This window comes from Ochotona princeps, chromosome 7 (assembly GCF_030435755.1).
Source record: "Ochotona princeps isolate mOchPri1 chromosome 7, mOchPri1.hap1, whole genome shotgun sequence".
In the NCBI taxonomy this organism is placed as follows: Eukaryota; Metazoa; Chordata; class Mammalia; order Lagomorpha; family Ochotonidae; genus Ochotona; species Ochotona princeps.
In genome coordinates this window covers 38,042,004-38,066,227 of record NC_080838.1, presented here as the reverse complement: position 1 = coordinate 38,066,227, position 24,224 = coordinate 38,042,004, and the positions used below count along the sequence as shown (strand labels likewise).

Here is a 24,224-nt window from a genome sequence, read left to right as displayed (position 1 = left end):
TACCAAGACCACTCCATCATAAAATATCATACTGTATTATCAATTTTGATATATATTTGTTATGGTGACTGTAATCATGTTTCTGTATAGTTAACGGTCTTTTTCATATTTATAAGAAAACCTAAAAGAGTTGTTATTTTAATCCTCAAAACAATTTAATAAGAAAATTCTACTATCGATCGAGCTTAATAACCAGTATACAGGCATGGCACAGTAGCCTAGTGGCTGGATCCTCATCTTGCATTAGCCGGAATCCATTGTGAGTGCCAGTTCATGTCCCAACTGCTCCAGTTCCCATCCTACGCCTATTGTGGAATGGGAAAGCAATTGGAGGATGACTCAAGGCCATGGGATTCTGTAGCATGTAGGAGATCCAGAGAAGGCTCCTGCTTCTGACTCTGGATCTGCTGAGCTCCGGCCATCGTGGCTACTTGGTGAGTGAATTAGCAGACAGAGGTGTTTTTCTCTGTTTCTCCTTCTCTCTGCATATCTGCCTTTTCAATTAAAAAATTAAATCTTTAAAAAAATGCCTTAATGCCTGAAAAATATAAATTATCTCAGAAATCAACCATTACAAAATATAATTAGGATACACATTTAGAGACATATGTTTCTTGAATGTAAGTTTGCCTAATATTACAGTGTGGGTCATACAAACATTTCAAAAATATTAAAAAGTTATAAGTGCTTGAATTAGTTCAGTTGCATTCAGATATGAGAAAAAACATGAAAAATTATATTATAAAAATAAATAGCAAGGATTTCCAAATATAGGAAATATTTTCATATACACAATACAAACGTACAAAGACGTTTGTGCATATTTATGTGTGTGTATGTGTAAGGGCATTAGCAATGCCTACAAGACCATTTGAAAGATACAAGTCACTCTAGAAATGCTTGCTATTGCACAGTTCCTAATGGAGATCAGTTTGTAGTGTTCATTGATTTCTAGTCGGAGGTCTTTATTAGTAGGTGTGGTTATTTCCAAATGTTTTTTCTCTGCTGGTAAGTAAACACACATTTGTTAAGTACTGAATTTAGGCTTACTGTATAAGCTGAATTAGAAAGTAATGCTAGCTATCTTTTCAGTTCTATTGTTAATGATAGCATTTTGCTTTGCTTTCTCAATAACCAAATGTATATTCTTTGTATGACACTTCTAGCCTTTCATACAAATTAATATTAAAATATTAAATGCATAAGGTGAATAGGCTAGTCTCTAACAACAAATAGCAAATGTGTTAATAGTTGCTTTCTTTTTTTATTCTTTTAGCCCAAATACATGTATTTATTGATACCATTATATTTCAAAAAGAAGATACACATTCACTGTAGTTCATGTTACTTATATTAGTATGTCACCAATCTTACATGCATTCAGCAATAGATAAGTGCCCCCAAAAGACAAATTTATATTTGTTCAAATATTGCACAATACATAGGTTACTATCACCAGTGTCAGTAAAGAATATTTGCAGCTGTGTGTGGCAGGAATGGGAACTATGGATAAGGCAGTAATAATATTTTTGTTTTTCTTCTTGGAATGAATTGCTATAGGAGATAAATTTAGAAATTAAAACCCTGAATGCCTATCATTTAAGATTGTTCCTGTGGATACTTAGTGGAAAATCTATTTGGCAAAGATAAGCCAGGAATCTCTGAAGCCTGTCTGCACAATCTGAGAACTTCAAAACCTGCCAACAAGATTTACAGCTTCCAAAAGGCAGCCTTGAAAGAGACAGAAGTGGGCCTGGTGTGAGGATTCAGCAGCTAAATTCATGCATTGCTTGTGATGGGATCCAATTTGGTACCAGTTCATATCCTACCTGCTCCACTTCCCTCCCAGTTCCCTACTTGTGGCCTAGAAGGGGAAAAAAAAAAAGCCTTGGGACCCTGCACTGTGGGAGACCCAGAAAAAGCTTCTGGCTCCAGTGTTCAGATCAGCTCAGCTGCAACCATGGCAGTCACTTGGAAAATGAACCAACAGGCAGAAAATCTTTCTCTGTCTCTCCCCTCTGTAAATTTGCCTTTTTCAATAAAAATAAAATAATTCGGAAAAAGAAGGAAGTTTTTTTTTAAAATAAAATCTAGAGTTCCAGGCATAGTTTCTTTGCCTAAGAAATGTTTTAAAACTGTTACAATGGTTAATGAGTAAAAAATATAGTACAGTTTTTAACTCAAGACCTTATGTCCTAGAAAGATACCTAATCAGCAGGTGAGCAAGGAGTATTTCTGGAGATGAAACAAGGAGAACAATCAGTGATTAATCATTAGCTGTCTGTCTTAGCAGACAGTCTGTGGGTCCCTCTGGTTGTATCCCAAGTGAGGATGGAGAGTGTGAAATGCAGACACCCAGTGTGAGCAAGGCAGACACAGAATGAAGACCAGAAGGTGATGCTTGGTGAGGAGATGTCTGCTGTAGAGACCTGCATCATTACAGGCCTAAAACATAAACTGGGACAGAAATTAACACTATTTTTAATCCTGGATTAAAAAGTGATTTCGTTATTGAAAAGTGTGATAATTGCTTTTTGTTAATTTTGTGGCGAGAACTAGATGCTCCAAATAATGCTATACTTATCAAAATATATAATTATTGCTCCAAAATATGTTTCTTAAAACCCATGATATCAAGAAATCTATTTTGATCAAATCCTTTTAGCAATTGCAAACACTATAATAATAAAGAAAGAAAATCTCCTTTACGGATCTCCTGCCGAGGGCTAATGTGATTATAAAACTGAATGCATATGCAGAATCACATTCCATATAAAATTACAGCTGTTGTATTTTGATAATTGCATTACAAAACAAAAGTTATATTCGATAAAGCACAGCATGACCCTGGAAAATATATTTCTCACCCAACAATTAGCTACTCACTTAATGTTTTTTCCTAAAAGATTATTATCACAAATTAAACAAAATAAGGGTGGATGTTGCTGACTGATCACCTGACGGAAAACCTAAATATATCAAGTCCATTTTATTCCTGCTCACACTAAAGAATTTCAGTATGCTATTGTAAATTAGGGAACTCCCAAAGGTGCCTAATATAGAGTTTCCTAAATATTTTAAACATGGAATTATTTTTCCATAGAATTATTGAGTTTCACACACATAAAGACTCACAAATCATGAATTAGAAAACAGTCTTCTGTGTTAAGGAGTTTTATTTCCCGAATTTCAGCCTCTTATGTAGGGAAATTGCCTTGATATAATTTGGAAAGTAGCCCCATCTTCCACACTCTGCCCACACTGAGTCAACTCTGTAGATGGTTTTTGTTCCTGTGTGAGTCCTTGCATTGCAGAACAAGCATTTCAACCAGGTTAGTGCCCTGCTGCAGCAGCTGCAGTAATGCACAGTGATTCAGGTTATGTTTTAACAAATAGTTGGGTCTAGTTCAATACAAACAGAGCCATACTAAGGATAAAGTAGGAGACATTTACAGTCTAAATAACACGGCTGCCACCGTTGCCCAAGAAAGTTTTTGACTTTTGTGTGTGTGTATGTGTGCGCACGTGCGTGCCTGTATGTGTTGATGCTGTATTCTATATTTCTCTTAACGTTTGATTCTTTTATGTTCTTGAAATCAGTCTTTGGTTACTGAGCTTACAACAACTTCTTTTATTTGACTAGCCCTTAACAAATATGAAATTCTAAAGTACTTCAAAAGTTTATGGAGCCCAGACATTTAATACAGCAGCTCATCTGTCACTTGGAAGTCTGTATGCTATATGGAGGTGTCCAGGCCAGATTCCAGTTCCTCTCTTTCCAATCCATCTTCCTCTTAATGTTCGCTGGGAAACAGTCCACAATAGCTCCAGTACCTGGGTCACCGTGGCCTATCATGCTGAGCTACACTGGTTTCTTTTTTTTTTCTCTTAGTGCCAAAGTTTATTGTGCAGTAAGACTAACAAGTCACCCTACTGTGCAATCAAACCTCATAAATGCTTACTCCTATCTAGCTGTAGCACAGTGTGTGTCAATCAGTCATTCCTTCTCCTCCCATTTGCATTACCCTCATCAGACTACGGCAACAATATTTATTAATATAACCCATTTGTATGTTTAACATCTATCTGATCATTTACTTTTTTTTTATTGTTAATTATTTTGCATTATGTGACAGTTTCATAGGCTCTGGGAATCCCCTCCCCCTCCCCCTCCCCTCCCCCCAGTGGATTCCTCCACCTTGATGCAGTATTACAGTTCAAATTCAATCAAGATTCTTTCATTGCAAACATATACCAAGCATAGAGTCCAGCTACTTATTGTCCAGATGGGTTGAATAGTTTCTTGGGGAGACCTTTTCTGGTCTGAAGTTTGAGCTGGCAGAATATCATCCCAGTCAATTAAGAGTCCCAATATAACATCAACAGCAATTTACAATGTTATGGAATTGACATGGTTTTGAGTAACCAGTGTATTAAAAAGAAAAAAAAAAGGAAAACAAGTCCTAGCCACCACCTATGATTAGCTCATTGACATTTCAATTTTAGTTCATATACAGGACCGGCTGCTCTATACCTTAAAATGGCTATAAGGCACCATTCAGCTGTTTCGTGTCCATTTCATCTTAGTATTTAGCCAGTTGTTGTGTTGAAGTAAAATTTTGCTGATCTTGGCAGATTTTAGGATAATCCAGACTGGCTTGTAACTCTAACAAGATATATGTCAACATTTTAGGTGCAGAACATTTTTTTTGGGGGGGGGGTTGTGCAGGAAAATCCTCAACACCACGGTGAGGAGTAACTAATCTTTGTGACCCACCCAGCGAGGCATGAGCTAATCCATGCCAGCTCTTTCCTGTCAGATTTCAAGTTCTACTTTCTGTTGTTTATTTATTTACACTGGTTTCTGCACTCCTAGCTTCCAGTTGCTTCAGTCCTTGCTGTCGTGGGCATTTGGGAAGTTGAACAAGAACCAGCATGCAGAAACTCTCTATATCTCCATCTCTGTACCTTTTAAATATAATGAAAAATAAAGGAAAAACCATGAAGTTAGTGGATTGAATTAAAAGATGTTCATTTATTGACAGAAATTTTTGAAGTCTATGCATAGTTTTCTGATAGCATGAATTTCTCGTAAGTTTTTAAGATGCTTTAAAACTTACGGATTTCAAAATTTATGGCACCAAAAGAAGCATCCTTTAGTTGGATTTTCCACTTTTAACTTTTCAAACTATTCACACAGAAGCTGCCTCTATTTCATTGCTTTTGTGTAATTTACTTAAGTATTTAGCCTGAGACCAAGGGAGATCTTGATATTGTTGTTATTTCCTTAAAATATTTTATTTCCTTAACATGCTTTAACCATACTCCATAAACAATTAAATATGAAATTGTGGCATATATTTATCTTTTTTCAACCTAAGAAGTCTCATAGTTTTTGACGGAGACCTCAGGGTAAGAGTCATAGGAAGAGTAAATTAAATAATGTAATTGACTGTCAGTCTCAGAGAAAAGAATTTGAAGGTTAATGTCCATGATCTAAATAATGTTACCTTAATGTTCAAAATTAATTCATATTTGATTCTAATTTGGTTATTGGATGCAAAGTTTCATCCAAATAGTAGAATATGGGAAATATGAGACAGGAGAGTTGTAGTTTCAGATACCTTCTCAGGACTGAAAGGGCACACAACAAAGAGAACTGAGACTGACAGGAACTAAGCAGTATTTTCAGATCCAGGGAGAGCTCCAGGATGCCAATTAAAAAATAAAAGAAAGAAAAGAAAAGGACTGTTGTTCATCTAACATGGGAAGCATCTTCAAAAACTACATGGAAAATGCACATGACCTTTCAATTTCACCTCTCCATGAACTTGTCGACATACCCTCAAGAGTCTAAGAATGCATTGATTTCACCAGTTTGCAATTTTGTGAACTTTGAGATGCTCACTACACTCTCCAGGAATATAACTTAGGGCGCAGGGTAAATCTACTCACCCCACTTGTGAAAAAGACCAAGAGACATGGAATATTATGCTGATGCAATCAAATAAATTTTGTAACACTATACATACACTTCAAATTTCATGGTATATGTATAACCTTCATTGTGTTCTCTGATAATCAGGTAGAAATGCAAACTCTTCATATACGTGATGCAAGTTAATATTGTTTTACAAGGTTAAACCAATTTTCACTTTCTCTTCTCTGTCAGTAACTTTAATCAGCACCAATGTTTGACCTTCAGGTATTCAAAAACACTCCTTGTGTTATGAGATGACTTGCTTTATCCCTATATACATTTGCAGTTGGCTTCTGAAATTTGCCTTGAGAACCTGGTAACAAAGGTTTGAAAACTGAAAATTTTATACGATTTTGAACTTTGTCTTTCCTACTGGAACCATGTAGAAATTTTAACAACTTAGCCATAATGTTGAGGAACAAATGTTTACAATAGCAGTGAAAATATTGTTTTTTTTCCCTTAAACCCTTTCCAAAATTTCCCAGTTTCACAGAAGGTCAGGTAGCTGAATAATCTGTGAAATCAAATCACCCCTCACTTTCCATGGGGAGTAAGGAAGGGGGTCCACAATGACCACCTTTCTTTCCCCATCCTTGGGCTGGCGATAGAAGTCATGCTTTTATTTCTTCTAGGAACTACCACAAAAGTCTCCTGTTTTCTTGTGCTTCCTACTCAGCCTTCCCAGCTTTCCCATCATCTCTTCTGAGCAAGGGACCAAGTATATCAATTTAAAATGCAACTTGCCTCCCAAGTGAGATTAAGTAGAGTTTGATGTATTTAGACCCAAGTCTCTCTTTGTCTCTTTGGGGACTACTTGGCTCCAACTGCTCATGGTTCCAACAAATGGTCACTTTTTCTAACAGGTTTTCATTGATCTCATTGCTTATCATGTTAAAACGTAAGGATGCTGCTATGTTACTTTCAATAATAGGATATACTTGTGTGCACGGATGCCAAAACCATTTTACAAATGCATGTACATTGTACTTGACTCTTAAACACCTTTTCAAATTATCATTACACCAAAATTATCTTGTAATAGTTATTACCGGATTGATTCCTTATGTGTAACATTGTTAGGGCTGGAAACAGTATAGACTACATGAATATAATGAGTTTTTCAGTTTTGTTTGAGAAGTACTTTCTAATTCCATAGTAAGCTTGCATAGTTCATTTAAACTTTCTATGTCCTATTTTCCTCACTTGTAAAAGAATCTTTGTAGATTAAATAATTAATTAGTGTAAAAATTTTCTTTGCATAACACATAATCAAAACTATATATTTGCTTCTTTGTTTATTTGTTTGTTGTTTGATATTAAAGTTCAGGAAGTCTTAACTCTGGCATTCTGAGCGGGCCCACAATTTGCAGCAGTGGGACCTGAGGAAGCTATGGTGGAAGTGAACAGTAAAGGCAATTTAACCTTCTCCACACATTATCTGGGATACCATTTAATCCTGCTATAGGGAAAAAAAATTAGCTCCTAAAAAAAATAGACTAGGCCTTTTTTGACTCCCACAGCAGGATTTAGTTAGGATAAATAGCATCATATTTTTCTTGTGTGTAATAAAGGTCTATAAGATAACAACAATGTTTGTTCTATTTGATCCCCTTTGCCTGTTTGGGCGGACTTGTGGCTCCTATCATATGTGATACTTGAATTAAATTTTTTACATGGATAACCTTATTGATGAAATTTACTTAGAGAAGGTGTTAGCTAATAATGCCAACTGAAATAACAGAATTATTTAACACAGTTTCATATGCAACATACTCTGAAATAATATAAATAAGATAATAATTCAATATTTCTTTAAATTTTTATGGTGATAATATTAGTAAGAAACTGCAAGAACCAGTATCAAAAGCAGTTTATTAGCTTCTTTTCTCCAATTCAAAATGCACCAGGAATGAACCTGGAAAGAAGTACTTACTAGATCTTGATGATTCAGTTCATATGGAATATGGAAAAAACACTGCTTGACATTTTCTTTTGGAAATGACTGGGCTGTATGATGAAATGTGCGTTCTTGGACTGCATGACCAACTACATCAATAATTTCTCAAATTAGGTTCCCTGATTAACAAGTTTATTTATATCCCCTCTTGAATTTAATATACAACAAATTTGAATAGCACTTTCTCTTTAACAGTATGCACTTATACAAGGGCAAACTGATTTAGTTAAATGTGGAATAATTTGCTCATTATTGAATTAATATTTATGATATAATTGATTATTATTCTAAACATATTGAAATAATGAATCATTTTCTGAAGTAAGCATTTATTCACTGTAGTATTTAATCAAGTTATATAGTGATTTGTCCAACACAGTACAAAGGAAAAAAATACACTCATTCATATTATTCTATATGACTTACAAACATTTTGTCTCAATAAATTATGCTCCTTGTTCAAACTCTAAGCATTTTATTTAATATATGATCTTACAGAAATTGTCTTACAAAGTAGTCAAATAAGTGTGTTTTCAGGTATGTGTTATTTATTTAGCTTCAATATTTTATTTTTACCTGAAATCCATGATAAAACTTTCTTCCTCACTAGTAAGATTTTCAGAATTAGAAATACTTTAGAAGTTAGACATTAATTCTAAATGTCATATTTAATTTTTCTTGTTTTAATATTTCTTTTGATATTTTAGAAGGTCTCTGTATTTTATCCTTTCTTTTACTCATCTATTTCAATATTTTTATTTCATAGTACATTGTTAATTAAATTTATTTTTTATTTTGAGGGTTTTTTAATTTAATTTTTGATCATATTTACATAGCTGACCATGGTGGGAAGGATCGAGGGTTAAAAAGATGGGTGTGATCACTGTTTGAAAATTTTCTATTTCCTCCTGTTTCTGGGGGAAGTGATAGGATAACAGAAGGAGCCATACCCAGCCTTCCAAATGCCCCAGTATCTGGGGGTGGGGAACGGCCACCAAATATCATGGGTCCTTCTCTGGTGTATGCTCCAGGAGTCGTGACAATTTGGTCTCTTCCATTGTCCATTGACTGACATAGTCGACCTTACAGTCTCCATTCAACCAAATTCTCTATGTCATCATTTGACTGAGGTAGTTGTCCAATTTGCTCTGTCCTCCTTCCTGTGCTATGATAACAAATGTGCTGTGCAGGCCCCAATGGGCTGCCATGTCCTCCATGTGCATCAGGGCATGTGGTTAACTGCTCTATCTTTTCCACAGAGGAGGACCAGTTCTCACAGGTAGGCCAAGGTCTCTCAGGTGACCCAAACCCCACCAGACCTCCTGCCTCAGGGGCTCACAGTCCTGGCAGTCACCATTCCAGATTGGCATGGCTCACCTCACCTCACCCTCCACCAGTGCATGATGCATCCTGCTTCCAGTTCCAGCTCCTGTGGTGGGTGATGCAGCCAAACCCAGCTCAGTCAGCGACCAGTCCTGGCCCTAATGTGGACTGGCTTCTGAGCAAAGAAAAAAATTTCCAAATATTGGCAAAGATTTCATTTTAAAAAGTGGCATGTCAGCAGAAATTTAAAGAATGGGTGGAATTTGGGAAATGGGAATGGGAGCAGAGGTTTTAAGGCAAAGAAAACAGTAAGAAAACAAGTGGAATAATGTGAAAGCTTGGTTCCACGTGACAAGAATGTGCTGATTTGCAGTTAGTAGTGATGGGTTTAGATAACTGAAAGTTTGGAGACACCAATGGTACTTAATTGAAGGTTAGTGCCAGAATATCATCTCTTCATGTTTTTATAACATTTGCATGTATTCAGCTATACAACATACTTGAATGTGATGTGTGATACAATACTGTTAGGTTTTATCCCAAGATTTTTTTTAAAAAGGAAGAAATTAAGTGATTGACAAAACTTGAATCTTTAATTGGATAACCTTACAAGAAGGAGCAGAGCAGTGACTACCTTGGGGATGTGAGCATGATTTCAGAGTATAATACAGAGTAAACTGGAAATAAAAGGTGGGGCATTGATGGAGACACATCAAGATATGGAAGCTCATGGACTGTGCATTGATGTCAAAAGGGACATAAAAAGGGAATTGCTAAGAGAAATGCATGTGTGATATTCTTACAATATTTTAATACAATAGTCTTTGACATTTACCAATAACTCCAATTGTTTAGCAGTTTATTTCAACTCTACATTCTTCTCAATGTTGTTTCATCTTCTTGAAAATGTATCAGTAATTTGCGGAATTGTCTTATAGGGCCTATTTTTCTTAGGCATTATAATTGATAATATTTAAATAGGATTTATCATAACTAGACCCAGTAAAAGTTTTGATCTTATAGAATGATTGTATGTGTGAATACAGCAAGAAATTAAGGAGTAAGTTTACTTTGATACAAATTTTTGAAACCATGCATACATGAGAGCCTTAAAAAGTTCAATTAAATTAGACTTATGAAAAAGTATTAAAGGATTTCTACTGTTGGCATAACAAATTAAACATTTCCTTATAACTTACGAATATTTCAGTTATTCATCTATTTCTTTTAAAATTTAGATTAATTTTCAAATAAAGGAAGAAATAGTAATATCAATAAGTATTTGAAACAAATGATTAGTAACTGTAAAAAATGCAAGAACCTAAACCTCTGATTGCTTATCAGTAACTGTAACTAACATCAGTTTTTCAAATACCTCTACATAAAAATGAATTTCCCGTAACCATCAGAAAGCGAGTTCTTTTTAAAAATCCATCAAAAACAGGGAAAGCATGCTGAATCAATAAGCAGACCAATAAGCAAACTAAAAGTCAAAGAACAAGAAAGCTCTGAGTTAGAAACATCTATTAACATAGATACAGTTTCAGGGAAAAATTGACAGGCATTTTACATAACTTGGAATAATAATTAACTATGTGAATTATCGCATTAGCAAATAAGTTATTGATATAATTTATATCTGGAAGTTAAAGAAATGTTTCTCATGTTTGAAGTCTATTTATTCATGGAATAGATAATAAAGAAGATGCCTATTATTCTTCTTTATAGCTCTAGATTCACAAAATATACATTTCATTTGCAAACCTCAAACTTTCAATTAAATAAATAAAGAATAAAGTAAGAAGAAAAAAAAAGAAAAAGAAGCAGAATTCTGCTTCTGTTTTTTTACCAGCAAATACGAACTTTTCCTCATCTAACAAATCTGAAAATTCTTTCCAAAGGAATGACATAGCATGATCTAAAATTTTTAAAAGGCCTCATATAGAAATGAAAAAGGATTTCAGTAATGATCAGTGGATAATTGTCTTCCAAATAATGCATGATATACTTAGACTTATTTCACACAATTTCTAGCCTTAGAGACATAAACTTTCCAATTGGGAGGAGAGAAGAAGACAAAGGGGCAGGTAATCCAGTTCTAAGCTTCACCTTCTGTGTTTGTTTGCATGCTTGCTTGATGAAGACAAATTCTTAAGGTTACTAACCACTTCAAATAATAAGAACAATGGTAGACAAAATATCTGAACTATATCACATTAAAATGCCCATCAAGCGTAAAAAAACAGCAAAGCTCATAATACTTTATTTCATTCAAGCACACGTTTGCAAAAGAGCCATCCCAAAGCTTCATACTTATTTTTCTAAAATCATGTTAATTTCTTATTTATTTCAGGCATTACTAGAGACTCAAAATTTACTGCGCACTCAGGTTGCAAATTTTACCTTCAACCTTGGATTTTCAGGGAAGTTTTACCACACAGGTAAGAAGGAGCTTTGTGTTCTCAGGCAGCCACATTTAAATAGGAGTTAGGATTTTAAGTGTTCCCTAAGTAGGAGAAATAAAATGTCCAGATTGATTATGGAAAAACTTGTGTGCATTATCTAAGTAGCCAAATCCAAAATCGATGAGCTTGTTTACGTTGGCAAACACTATTAAAAGCAAGGACAAAGAGGACAAGAATTGTCTTTTTCAACTTGGTAAAAGAAATCATAACAATTGTTCTAAGTGTGATTGCGTATCTGGTTTTTTGAGTAGTTCACACAGAATGCATAGTGATAATGACGAGAGATGATAATGATATAGCTACTGCTAATAATAATTAAACTCATGTTAAATTGTCAGTGTGTTGAGGTGATCAGGACTTTTGTATGTTTTGCTTTCCTTTGGAAACTTCCAGTGATGGGAGAGAAATTACATGGACTCACATAAATTCAATCAAACTTAATGATTATATTATTTGTGCAGCTTCCCTTGTCAGACTTTCCTTCTAAATTGATTATTGCTAATTTGGTGCAATATCCTTTGCAATCGTCACAGGTTTGTATTTTTCCACCTCCTACCATCCCTGCGTACATTTATATTCAGCCTTAGTCTTTCAACAAATTCTCAAAATGCAACAAATATCCAGATGCTGTTTTGTGTTCTGATATTTTTCACCTTCTTACGCTCCTCAATTCCAGGTATTGGCTTTCAGTTTTTGACTATGAGCATTTTATATGGCTGACACCAGTAAACACAAAACTCTTCACAAAATTGATTGCCATACAATGGTGAAAATACAGTACAAAACTATTCATCAGGTCCTGTGTTAAAGTAATATCTACAGGGTGCATATTTTTTGTTTGCTTAGGACAGCACACTCTTGACAGAGACTTAGTAGAAACATCCCCCAGTGTTCTCCATCCAAGTATGCAACTTGTTTACTCATTAAAAGTAACCCATACAAAGATAATCCTTAATTATCCTAAATACAGCTTGTTTATCCAAAGATTTCTTTTTAAGTAAAAGCTCAGCATAATTTATTAAAACATTGATGTAGCAGTATCTGATTGGCTTTTCCTTCATGCTTTTTACTCCTGATTTGAAACCTGGAAATGCATTTAAAGTAACTAAAAGGAAAATTAGTATTTAGAAGAGTTGATAAATCAAATGATTGCATATTTTGAAAGCACATTTTGCAGAAAAAGATTTGAGTCATCATAGCTGCTGAGGCAAAGCAATCTCAGCTTACAATTTTGAAAATAGACATGGTTTTGTAAATCTTCAAAAGCTTCCCCGAGAAATGAGTTCAGGCCTAAGAAACTCTGACTATGAAGTTATAAACCAGATAGCTAAAAGGGCTGCATCAACTCAGAGAGTAGAAAAATTATGGGATTATTTAGAGTTCACACCCAAATAATACTATTTTGTCTTAAATAGCTGTGCCAGATGATGGACACCCATTCTTTCAACTGAAATACGTCTAGATAACTACCTCAGCTTTTATTTTTCATATTCAGCCCTATGAAACCTGCTAGACATCTGCAGAGCTAACGACGATAAAGCTTATAATACTTTCAATTTCTTCTTTATTTTCCTGAACATGTAAACTATTCACATCCAGTAGGAAACGAACAACTGCCTGTCAACAATATCACAGGGCAATATATCCCCCACATCTAGACATACACTTTAACTAAATCCCTTGAACAGATTGTATTAGTCTTCGTTTTCGAATCAACCTAAAAAAACCAGTATTGAGATGAACACTGCTGTTTTGCTGTGGTGATAATATGCTTCTGGGAATAGGCAACATATTTAATTTTGTAAATACTAGAAACTTAATTTCCACCATGTAAACATATAACTTGTGTCTGATCATTCTGTTAGTTTATTTGTAGCTTCTTTGCATCCTAATGTATTTCAAGAGCACAATCACATTATGTTAAGTATTTATTCATGCACTTGGGAATATCAAAGGTGCTTCCAGAGTTGAATTACCCTGCTGCAAAAAGCACTATCAGAAGAGTTTGTCTCACCGCTATTTAGACACATTCCCAAATGCAGATTTACCATTATATAAAAAGAGATTGCAAGCCAAGACAGTGCTTTCCTTTTGTGTGCATCTGGGTGTGATGTGAAACAGGAAGAGATGGCCTTGTCACGGTGGCTGTCTCAATTCTCTCCCAGGGTGATCTGATTTCCTCGCCCATACACAGGCTGATTGATGAGCTTCATTGTTTTGAAGACATTTAATCACATATGCCCAGTGTAATAATGATTGATTCTGCATTTCTAAGACTGCTTTACTTATTTGTATTTCTCAAGTATTCTTTCCTGTTCAGCTTTTCTGTCCTTCACATCCTAAACACAATCTCACCTGTAAAGGATGTATCACTAAACCTTCCCTAAAAGTCATTCACTCATGGATGCCAAATGTAAAAAAGGAGGATACAGTACTGAGTAAACAAAAAAAAGTCATAAAAATAAATAAAAATATGAAACTTCACTGAAATATTTTAATCTGGAAATTTTTGCAGATTGATTTAACTTACACATGAAGATTGGTAGGAAAAAAGAGGAGATGAGAAGTTAATCCTAATTTTCAAATTATTTTAAAACTGTTTAAATTAATAAGTTGAATATGTATTATTCAATAATCAACTCAAGCATATTTGAATCAAGCTAATATTTTTTCTGGTATATTTTATAAAGATTGCTGTTTAAAACTGCCTACTATCAAACACAAAGTGATTTAATTTTTATGTCTTTCCTATAAAGTGATGAGTAAAAGACAACATGTTACATATAGTCCCTTGTGTCCAAACCCAGCTTCAGATATTTTATTAGTTATTGAATCCAAACAGACTACTCCAATATTACATGCGTCAGTTTCCACCTCTGAATTGGATATTATACTAGTAATATATCTCAACTTCAACAATGTCACCATGTTGTAAGTGCTAAGTGTTTATTTTTAATTTTAAGAGGGTTTTAAGTATCACAGTTACCATCAAATAGATAAGCAGAGGATAATTCACATGAGTATTTCTCATTTGAATATATTTTAATCAATTGTTATCATCATGTGCTTCTTTTGGGGGGGGATATACAGATTTTTCTATCTTTACATATGTGTTACCATGTTCAGTGTTCAAAGAAATTTTGAAAATATCTTCTTAATAGGAATGAGATAATTTCATAATTTATGAGCAAATGTAAAGCAGAGAGTCATACAAAGGTGATATTATCAATAGCAGAATTTCTTATGTTACAATTCAATAACTAGGAAAATGGTAGTTCAGATCTTGGTAAAATGTTTCTTATTTTGCAGAATTTTAGGAACTTCTAGAGGTAGTTCAAAAATCATAATAAAGATAGATTTTCTGTTATTTTACTTTTGAATTAAAAGTATTTTTATTTCATTAAAATTAAGAGAAGTAAGATGATTTATGTAAAAATAGGAGTAAAATATATTACATTCTTTACTAGTGATCCATATGAAACCAGTTCAGGTTAGAATTAAAAGACTCAAGTTTATAAAGATTTATAATATATAAACTAAAATTATATTTTGGCATATAAGTCAATCATATATTAAATATAGAAAAATACTTGTTTACAATGAGCAAAAAACCAATAATGTCTTCATTTAGCTGAATTTTAAAACATTTGACATTTCTGTGATCAAACTGAATGAGCTGGTATTACTCCTTTCATTGAGTTATCTCTAGTGTTAGCTCATCTAACTTTGAAATATATGAGCAGTATAAGAGAAATGTTGCTATGAATCAATTAATTATAAATTAATCATCAGTTAATTAATTATGCAAGTAAAAAAGAAAGGTTTTAAATCTCACTCTCAACCTTGCAGTGAATGCCTATCAAACAATACAGTTCCTGACATAAAATTACTAAGATTTTATGAATGGCAATACATTGGTTTGTATCAATAGCCTACAAAATATATCTTATAAACTGAGTAATTGACTTCTATTCTGGTCAAGTGAATGAAGCCTTCTTCAGATATTTACTATTCAAAGCCACAGCAGGATAAATCCCAAGGTGGAGGGGGAGATGCAAGCACTGTTAACTATGCCATTACTGTGATATTAACTCTTTCTAATTTGTGCTCCTGTCAGCTAATCTGTGGCCACACAAATCATCTGTAGCATAAACATTGTAAAAATGTCACAAACTCTTCTTTGTTTGATTACAGGATTTGGTATTCTTAGTATATTAATGAAAGTCCAAGAACTGTAACTGTGTAATTGTAAGTTTTAGCTAACTTGGATCAATGCTAAGCATTCTGTCCTCCCCTCTTATTCACAGGACCTTATCTCCATCATTCAACTTTTCCACCCTCTGCAATAGAATCCAGAAACTCAAATCACTGAGTACACCTCGTGGTCCTGACACCTTTCATTGGAGTCTAGGAATAATGCATATGCATAAAAAGATTCATGCACTGGTATATACTCCTGTGATCACAGGAAGTGGCCAAAATCTACTAGTTTTACAATAACACAGACCAAATAAAATTATTGAATTATTCACCATTCTGCAGAAAGGTGTGTGAGAGTACAAGTTAAAGAGATCTTGCAACTCAATCAAAAACATAAATCCTAGGCAAATCGATGTTTTTAGCCGCTAGGCCGTGCCACTGGGCCCAACAATCGATGTTTTTAAGTATGAAGCTGTTCCTAAAATTAAGTAAGTACTTGCTGTTTGCAAAACACAATATTAGTTACTATACTTAAGTGAAATCTCACTAGTAAGGGAATTTGGCTTTGATTTTTTTGTATTGTGACAAATATATAACACCAGTGTAAAATGCTAATAATAGAGAAACTGTAATAGGGTTAGAAGAACTCCTTATACTATTTCCTAAGTTTTGTTTCATACATTTAAAAATGTTGTAAAAAATGTTTTTAAATGTAATGTGATAAATTGAGCTCATTGAATTTTTATTAAGGGCTTATCAGATGTATACTTGTATCCTCATTTTAAACCAGCAACCTGAAACTTTCACTGAGAAATATTTTCCAAAAATCACATAATTGTTCAAAGCAGTTACTATACACCAAGTATTAAATGATATCAAATATGAGTTTGGCCATATTAATTTTGGATCAGGATAAAATCAAACATTTCTGTAATATCTACCTTTATGCTTGATTAAACCATATAAAATACACTTCAAATTATAACCCAGCACTTGTATTTTATTTTCATAATTGATTATTTATAGACCAATTAGGAATGGATTTTTGTATTATTGTTGGAGAACATGTTTGAATTTGTATGGCTATTACCAAGTTGTACCAAATTTGTGTGATTTCATTAAACAATAACAACAATAGCAACAACTTGGATAGCTAAAATACGTTGAAATTTCTCCAAAGTATGGTTTTCTCTTTTTTCTTTTCTTAATATTTGTGACATATTAATGCTTTTTTTCTATGCATATGATATGTTCACAAATGTTTCCAAATATTAAAAGAAAAATACATTGACTCAAAATCTCAAGATAAATTTCTAACACAGTATAAGTTTTTTGTTAATTTTTAACAAATAGTTTTATTAAAATAGAAAATGTGTGTATAGCATGGAGTTGAAATGCAAAGATAAGTAAATATTCAGTAAGAAATGAATTTTAAAAATGTAACAGAAAGTATTTTAAATGTATATATAAACATGGGCTTACAGTTCATTCTGGATTTGTTCAGGTACTTTATTTTACCTTTGGCTTGAGCATTTACTTCTCTGTTTTCCACATTTCTTTAAAAGTATATGCTATCTTCTTAGTCAGAATAAAGCAAAAACTTTTGAGGTAAACTTTTATGTTCAACTTTAGACTTATATACAAGAAAGAATTTAATAGTAAAAAAGTCATCTCTGATCAGGTTTGCCCTATATGAAATAAAAGAAATGATTTGGCAGTAGCTATGTAGATTAAAAAAAAAAAAAAACACTAGACCACCTAAAATGAGGTTTGCATTCTATCACCACCATAGGCAGTAATTTGAAGCTATACAAGTGACTAAACTTTTCCTAAACTCTGACATGCATTCTTAAATTATCTGCACTCAGCATCAGGACCACATCCAACCCACCGGATCGTAATTCCCAACTCACCTGCCTCCATTGAAATTCAATTTTCTACATGTAATATGATTTTTTTCTTTTTTGTTCTTGAGTAAGGATCCCATATGATTGGATTATGTATCCATAACAAGAATTCTAGCATAATTCTATAAAAATAACACTTAAGCTAATATGTAATTTTCACAGAAGCCATTATTACTTTGTGTTATAGGGACTGAAGAGGAAGATAAAGGAGATGACCTTTTGCTTAGGTCTGTGGATGAGTTCTGGTGGTTTCCTCACATGTGGAGCCACATGCAGCCCCACCTCTTCCATAATGAGTCATCTTTAGTAGAACAGATGATTCTCAACAAAGAATTTGCGCTGGTGAGTATATGTTCTTACATTTCTTAAACTAAGAGTTGTGATCCAGTAATGAATTGTGAAATTAGTTTACTGGGTGAGATTGAATAGAAATAGAGCAGGAAGTCACGGTACCTCACATACATTAAGGGTTCATATTGCTTCATAACATTTTGTTTCAGGAAGATGAATGTGTGTATTTTGGGTCATGATGTGACATATATAAACATTTTAAGTGTTTCATAAAATTTTTCATCTTCTGATAGTTGTCGTCTTCTGTTTTGTGAGGAGAGTTTCTCTTGTATCTACGAAGAGGAATCATATTATTTTCTCTGCTGTATTCCTGGGGCTCCACAATCAATGAATCCAAAGTCATTTATTGTAATAGAATGGGCTTTTGGGTACAATTAAGATCTACTTGATTGTCCACATCCTTTAACAGAGTGTATGGGTTTGAATGTTGGCTCTGCTGCCGAGTCAGGCTTCTTACCAATGCACATCCTGAGAGGCAGCACAGGTGGGTTCAAGGGCTTGAGTCCCACGGAAGACATGTTAGAAGCGAACTGAAATCCTGACTTCTACCTGATTTAGCCCTGTCTGTTGCAGACATTGAAGAGTGAACCACTGAACAGATGGTTCTCTCTCTCTGTCTCCCTTAGGTATTGTTTACAAGTCCTTTCATAGTGAAACAGCGGTGCTGAAAATTTGCAGAAGAGACCACATGACCGATAAAGCCTGAACATTTAGCAAGAATGTGTGTCCACCCCTGCTCAAGATAGCTATTAACTCATGTGATCCTTAAGGATCCAATGAAATGCAAAAATCAGTTTTTTTCCCTTAGAAAAACACTCACATCCTCATAAGGTGCAGTAACTTATCACAGGGATTTTCATATTGCCTGAATTTCCTTTGGCCAGTTAAAATTCAATGTCATAACGAGTCACAAATCGTCTGTATCATATGATTGCAGTTATCTTAATTTTTTTAAAACAGTCATTGATTAAGCATAGATTTAATCCCAAATGGATATCTCAACGTTCCTATACAGCTGTATCTAATTTTGACATAAATGTCTCACCCATCTTCCCATCTATAAATGTCTAGCTTACTGTCAGATCTATAGAATCTTTAATAGATCCTGTGGTGAGAGTACACATAGTTATGACCAGGCACTCAGGAACCAGAACTTGATCGCCATCAATGGATGCCACATTGATCACTTAAATTATCTGTTTCTCAATTTTCCCATTCATAAAGATAAGAGTGATTACAATAACTACCTTATAGGACTACTACTATTTAATGTGTTTGGAGTAGTTATTGACACATAGTAAATACTAAATAGGTGCCAATTAACCAATTATGAGTTTTCTAAAGAGTGATTAACAAGCAACTTTAGTTTACTTTATAAAAATTCACTCAAAGTGTATGTGAATTTTAAGATTTCATTTTGCAATTTAGGAAATATTCAATAAATATTATTTTGCTTTGTAGTATTGTATATTTAACCAAACATGTCCAAGAATAAACTTATCATGAGTAAGCATGCTCAATTATACAGTGCAGTTACTTTGAAAATAAAATGTGCTTATCACTTGACTTGAATCTCCCCCACTGCACTCCCACTCTAAGACCTCGGTTTGTAGGTACGTGGGTTATATTTCATAATGGCTGATTTCACCTGTTTGTATAATTTATTTTTTAAAAGTCATGCTGAGAGCTCTGGGAAAGACTCAGATGTAATTGCTTTGTAATGAGATGTTGAAAGCTATTTAGAGCCGGTTCAGAGCAATTACATTTGTTTAGTCAGCATAGCTAGACGCTAGACTTAAGCCTATAAATACAGTTTGTAAAAAAAAAAGTATTATATGTTGCATAGTCAAAATATCAGAACTAAAATGCACTTCATTAAATACACATTGAAATTACATTTTGTTTTTCCTTCTGAATCTCAGCTCACATGGACCCACTCACACACACACACACACACATACAAACACACACACACCCCAGGACTCTTCAAACCATGACATTTGAAATCCCACTTTTACTCTCAATATCGCATGAGCATACATGTATTTTACATTCAGCCAATAAATACATTTTTATGAAATTATTATCTTTCCACATCCATGTGATGCTGCCAAACTTCAACAGTTATCAAGACTAGGATAATGGAGAGCACTAAATAACATATTGGCAAACAGATGTTCAGTCCTAAATGATACTAACAAATTCTAATAAAGCTAAAAGCTTAGAGTAGCTTCATGTTTTACTTTTCTCCTTTGAATGCCTCTCTTTTTCATTACCTAAGCTACAAAGTTTTTAGATAGTTAACTTACCACAACTCGTCGGCCAATGGAAAGATTTGGGCCAGATAATGTTACTGAACAATTCCAGCTTTAAAATCTTGGCATCATTGACAACATTGGCCCACAATAGGGGATGCACCTCTTGAAATACACATTTAGCTGCAATTGAGGAATAATGGAAAGAAATTTTTAATTTGCATGAACAATTAACCAGATAAAAATTAAATGCTTTTAAGCATTTTTTTTTTTTGGCGTGCTGTGCTGATATTCCTCACTTTTTTTTTCCCCTGTGACCTTGATTGAGACAGGGATTGTTGATCTCAAAAGCACAGCTGTTCTTGACATTTCCATAGTTTGACATTGATACTTCAAAATATCTCCAAGACAGAATTACTGTATCTCTTGATTTTCTGTTAATTCTTTTGAGATAGGTTCATTTTCTGACATGGTAGGCTTAAAAATGATGAAGGTAGCATGTTAGAATGGTGTTTCCTTATCATTGTATTGGAAAAGTCTTTGTTAATACAAATTTTGCTATTGTTTCAAGCATGCATTTACATATGTACACATAGTAAATGTGTGTTAGTACTTGGGGATAATATGTTGCATATATACAAATTCACAAGTGAAAGTTTGATGGATATATAGGCCAAATCCATATAATTGTGTGTTTTTCCAAAGAATTTTAGTATTATGAAAGCACAGTAAACTAAGCAGTCAATAGGAGAAAAACATAGTTTTGATCTTTTTACTCTAATTAATTATAGACCTTGTCTGTTTTTCAGTTGCTTCAGCATGCCAATAAAAATAAGCAAAGCTATAAATATGGCAACAAAAGCTTCAGAGAATTAAAACATTGACCAGTATAAAAATTGTTAATGAAAAAAATTACCAATATCACTGCTGATTTAATCTACCACTCTATCAGTCACAGAAAGAAGAGTGCCTGTAACAAAAACTTGAATTATTTAGTTTTATTCTACAATGGACAAGTAAAAATAGAAATTTAAAAATTGTGCTTTGGTTTCCTAAGGTTTGTATGTACACTCATCATGGTTTCTGAACTTTTCAATTCATTAGCAATTGGATTGCATTAACTATCCTGAAGGGATGAGGATCAACATTTGGTGTTCAATGCTGACTTGCATGATTATGTATAGTTTTCTTAATATTTTTATTAAACAGGTAATTTATACATAACAAAGTGAAGTTACTTGGAAGAAAGACAGATTTGTACATCCTCTCTTAAATAGAGGATTCTTGGAATATAAATACCTTTTTTTCGCAATTTGACACAGTACTCTTGAAGAGAAAAATTCTAATGTTTAAACTGTTCTCAAAAAATCATAAACTTAAGGAAAACAGGCCAAAGAAAATTCATAGGGATAATTACAGATAATACACTAAATCAGCAATTAAAAACATAATAAAAGTGATAGCATTAATAACATTATTATGCACAATGAGATGAATCTGAGTCATATTTCAATTCCTGTGGGCCTACATCTTAACAGAATTATGCAATATTCAGCTTTGAGCTGTGCAAGAAATATAAGATTAAAAATATGATATTTAAACAACAGGAATTTATAAATGTGAGAATAGTTCAACTAAGACAAAATTATCAATATTCATTAAGCAAAAGTTCACAATGAACTGACTAATGTATTTTGGATGTTTAATCATTAATAAGTCAGTATTTCTACTCAGAAGAGTGGACACACAGGTACATGAAGAATTTAGATTAATCTTAACAATAATAAGCCCTGAAACAGCAAGGCACGTGCATATAAAGGAATATTCTAAAACATGTGACAATATGTAAGCAGCTGGAGAACACAATGTTTAGTGACATGAACCGTTTCCAGATAATGAATGAGTCTACTTACTGGTGGTATCTACATAGTCAAAGGCATAAGTTAATATATAGAAAGGCAGGTTTATGGAGTTAGGGGTAGGAGAAATGGGGAATTACTAGTCAAGGGACATAGAATTCAATCAAGCAAGAAGAAGCACTAGATATAGTCAACAACAATATATGAATACTTTAAAAATTGGACAGGCAGACTATTATATTAGATGGTCTTGTAACACTGAACTGACTTAAAATGACATTTTTGGTTGTATATGAGTAGAGTAATTGTGTCAAATGCAAGATCATGTAGTATTAGTATCTATAAATTAAGAAAATAGATGAGTTATTACTAGTTTGTAACAAACTAGTTAAAACCTAAAGATCTAAAATATAAAATAAGCAAGGTTCAAAGAAAAGGTGAGCTGAGCTCTACATAAGGATCTATTCCTTACAGGCTTTTGTTTATTTATTTTTTATATATTTTATTATTATTATCATCATTTTATGGTACAGTTCCATATTCCTTTATCCCCTCCCCAATTCCCTCACCCCGCCTAGTTCCTCTATATCAATACTAAAATATAATTCTTCATACACAGTCATATGTCCATCATTGAGGGCATGGACAATGGCAGAGAGTCCAGAATCCTATTGTCAAGATATAGTAAACAGTTTCATTGTAAGTCCATCCTTGGAAGCAGAAATGCATACTACACTGCATCTTCACATCTGGATATTAGTCTCCATTTCACAGCTACTGTATATCCCCTCAAATGAAAAGTCATAATACAAAATCAACAATCAAAAGAAAAATAGAAATTTACAATGCCATAAAGTTAAATGACATGTTATTAGATATGACAGTCTCCATTACACAGCTACTGTACATCCCCTTAAATGAAGAGCCACAAAACGAAATCAACATCAGGGAGAAAAAAGAAATTAACAACACCAAGAAGTTAAATAACATGCTATTAAATGACTAACGTGTAGCTGGAGAAATGAAAATCAAGAAGCTTCTTGCACAAAATGATGCCATTGCATGATCTATGAGTCATTGAATGATTTAATCAGAAGAAAGTGATGAAACTAACAGAAAACAACAAAACACATGTGATATAGGTTCTGCTGATCTTTGCTGGTGAAGTGTGTCTCCTTCAGACAATAAACAGATGGGCTTTGTTTTTTAATCCAGTCTACTAATCTATGACGTTTGATTGAGCTTAAGCCATTTACATTCAGAGTTTAATATGTATGGATGGTACTTTGGTCCTGTCATTTTTTTGAATGGGTTGTTCATTGGTTTAGTCTTCTGTTGTCATTTTATTGAGGTGTTCTTCTTGTTTGCCTTTGGTTTTGGTAGGTGCTATTCCTCTTCTCTGTCAAGAGAACATCTTGAAGTATCATTTGTAGGGCAGGTTTGGAAGAGGCAAATTCTTTTAACTTTTCTTTACTGTGGAAGAATTTTATTTCATTTTCAAAGACAAAAGAAAGCTTTGCTGGATATGCTATCCTAGGCCGACAATTTTTTTCTTTTAGAATCTGGAAAGTGTCACTCCATTCTCTTCTTGCCTGTAGAATTTCCTGTGAGAGATCTCCTGTGAGTTTAATTGGCATTCCTTTATATGTCAATTGATTTTTTCACGTGCACATTTAAGGATCTTTTCCTTATGTTCAATTGAAGAGAGCTTGATAATCATGTGTCTTGGTGAAGATCGCTTTTGATCAAGCCCCTTACAGGTTTTTGGACTGAAGGGGACCCACAGTTTTTCTAAAGCTGTTGTCTGGCTCTTACATGAGTTTCTGACCTTTGGAAACTCCAGAGGGAAAGTCAGAATATGACAGTTGGGTTTATCAGTGCAAAGTCACTTCCCATCTTACATCATGCATTCCTGTATTCTTCATTC

At 33.7% G+C, this 24,224-nt stretch overlaps 1 protein-coding gene across 1 annotated transcript in view; it reads left to right on the top strand.

Annotated features, from left to right (window-relative positions):
• Window positions 1-24,224, top strand: part of NDST4 (N-deacetylase and N-sulfotransferase 4) — a 290,180-nt gene that overhangs the window by 161,004 nt on the left and 104,952 nt on the right. Inside the window, exons 3-4 of the mRNA XM_004594507.4 lie at window positions 11,614-11,701; window positions 18,020-18,174. Coding sequence (XP_004594564.2) covers window positions 11,614-11,701; window positions 18,020-18,174 — 243 coding nt within the window. The remainder of the gene's footprint in view (window positions 1-11,613; window positions 11,702-18,019; window positions 18,175-24,224) is intronic.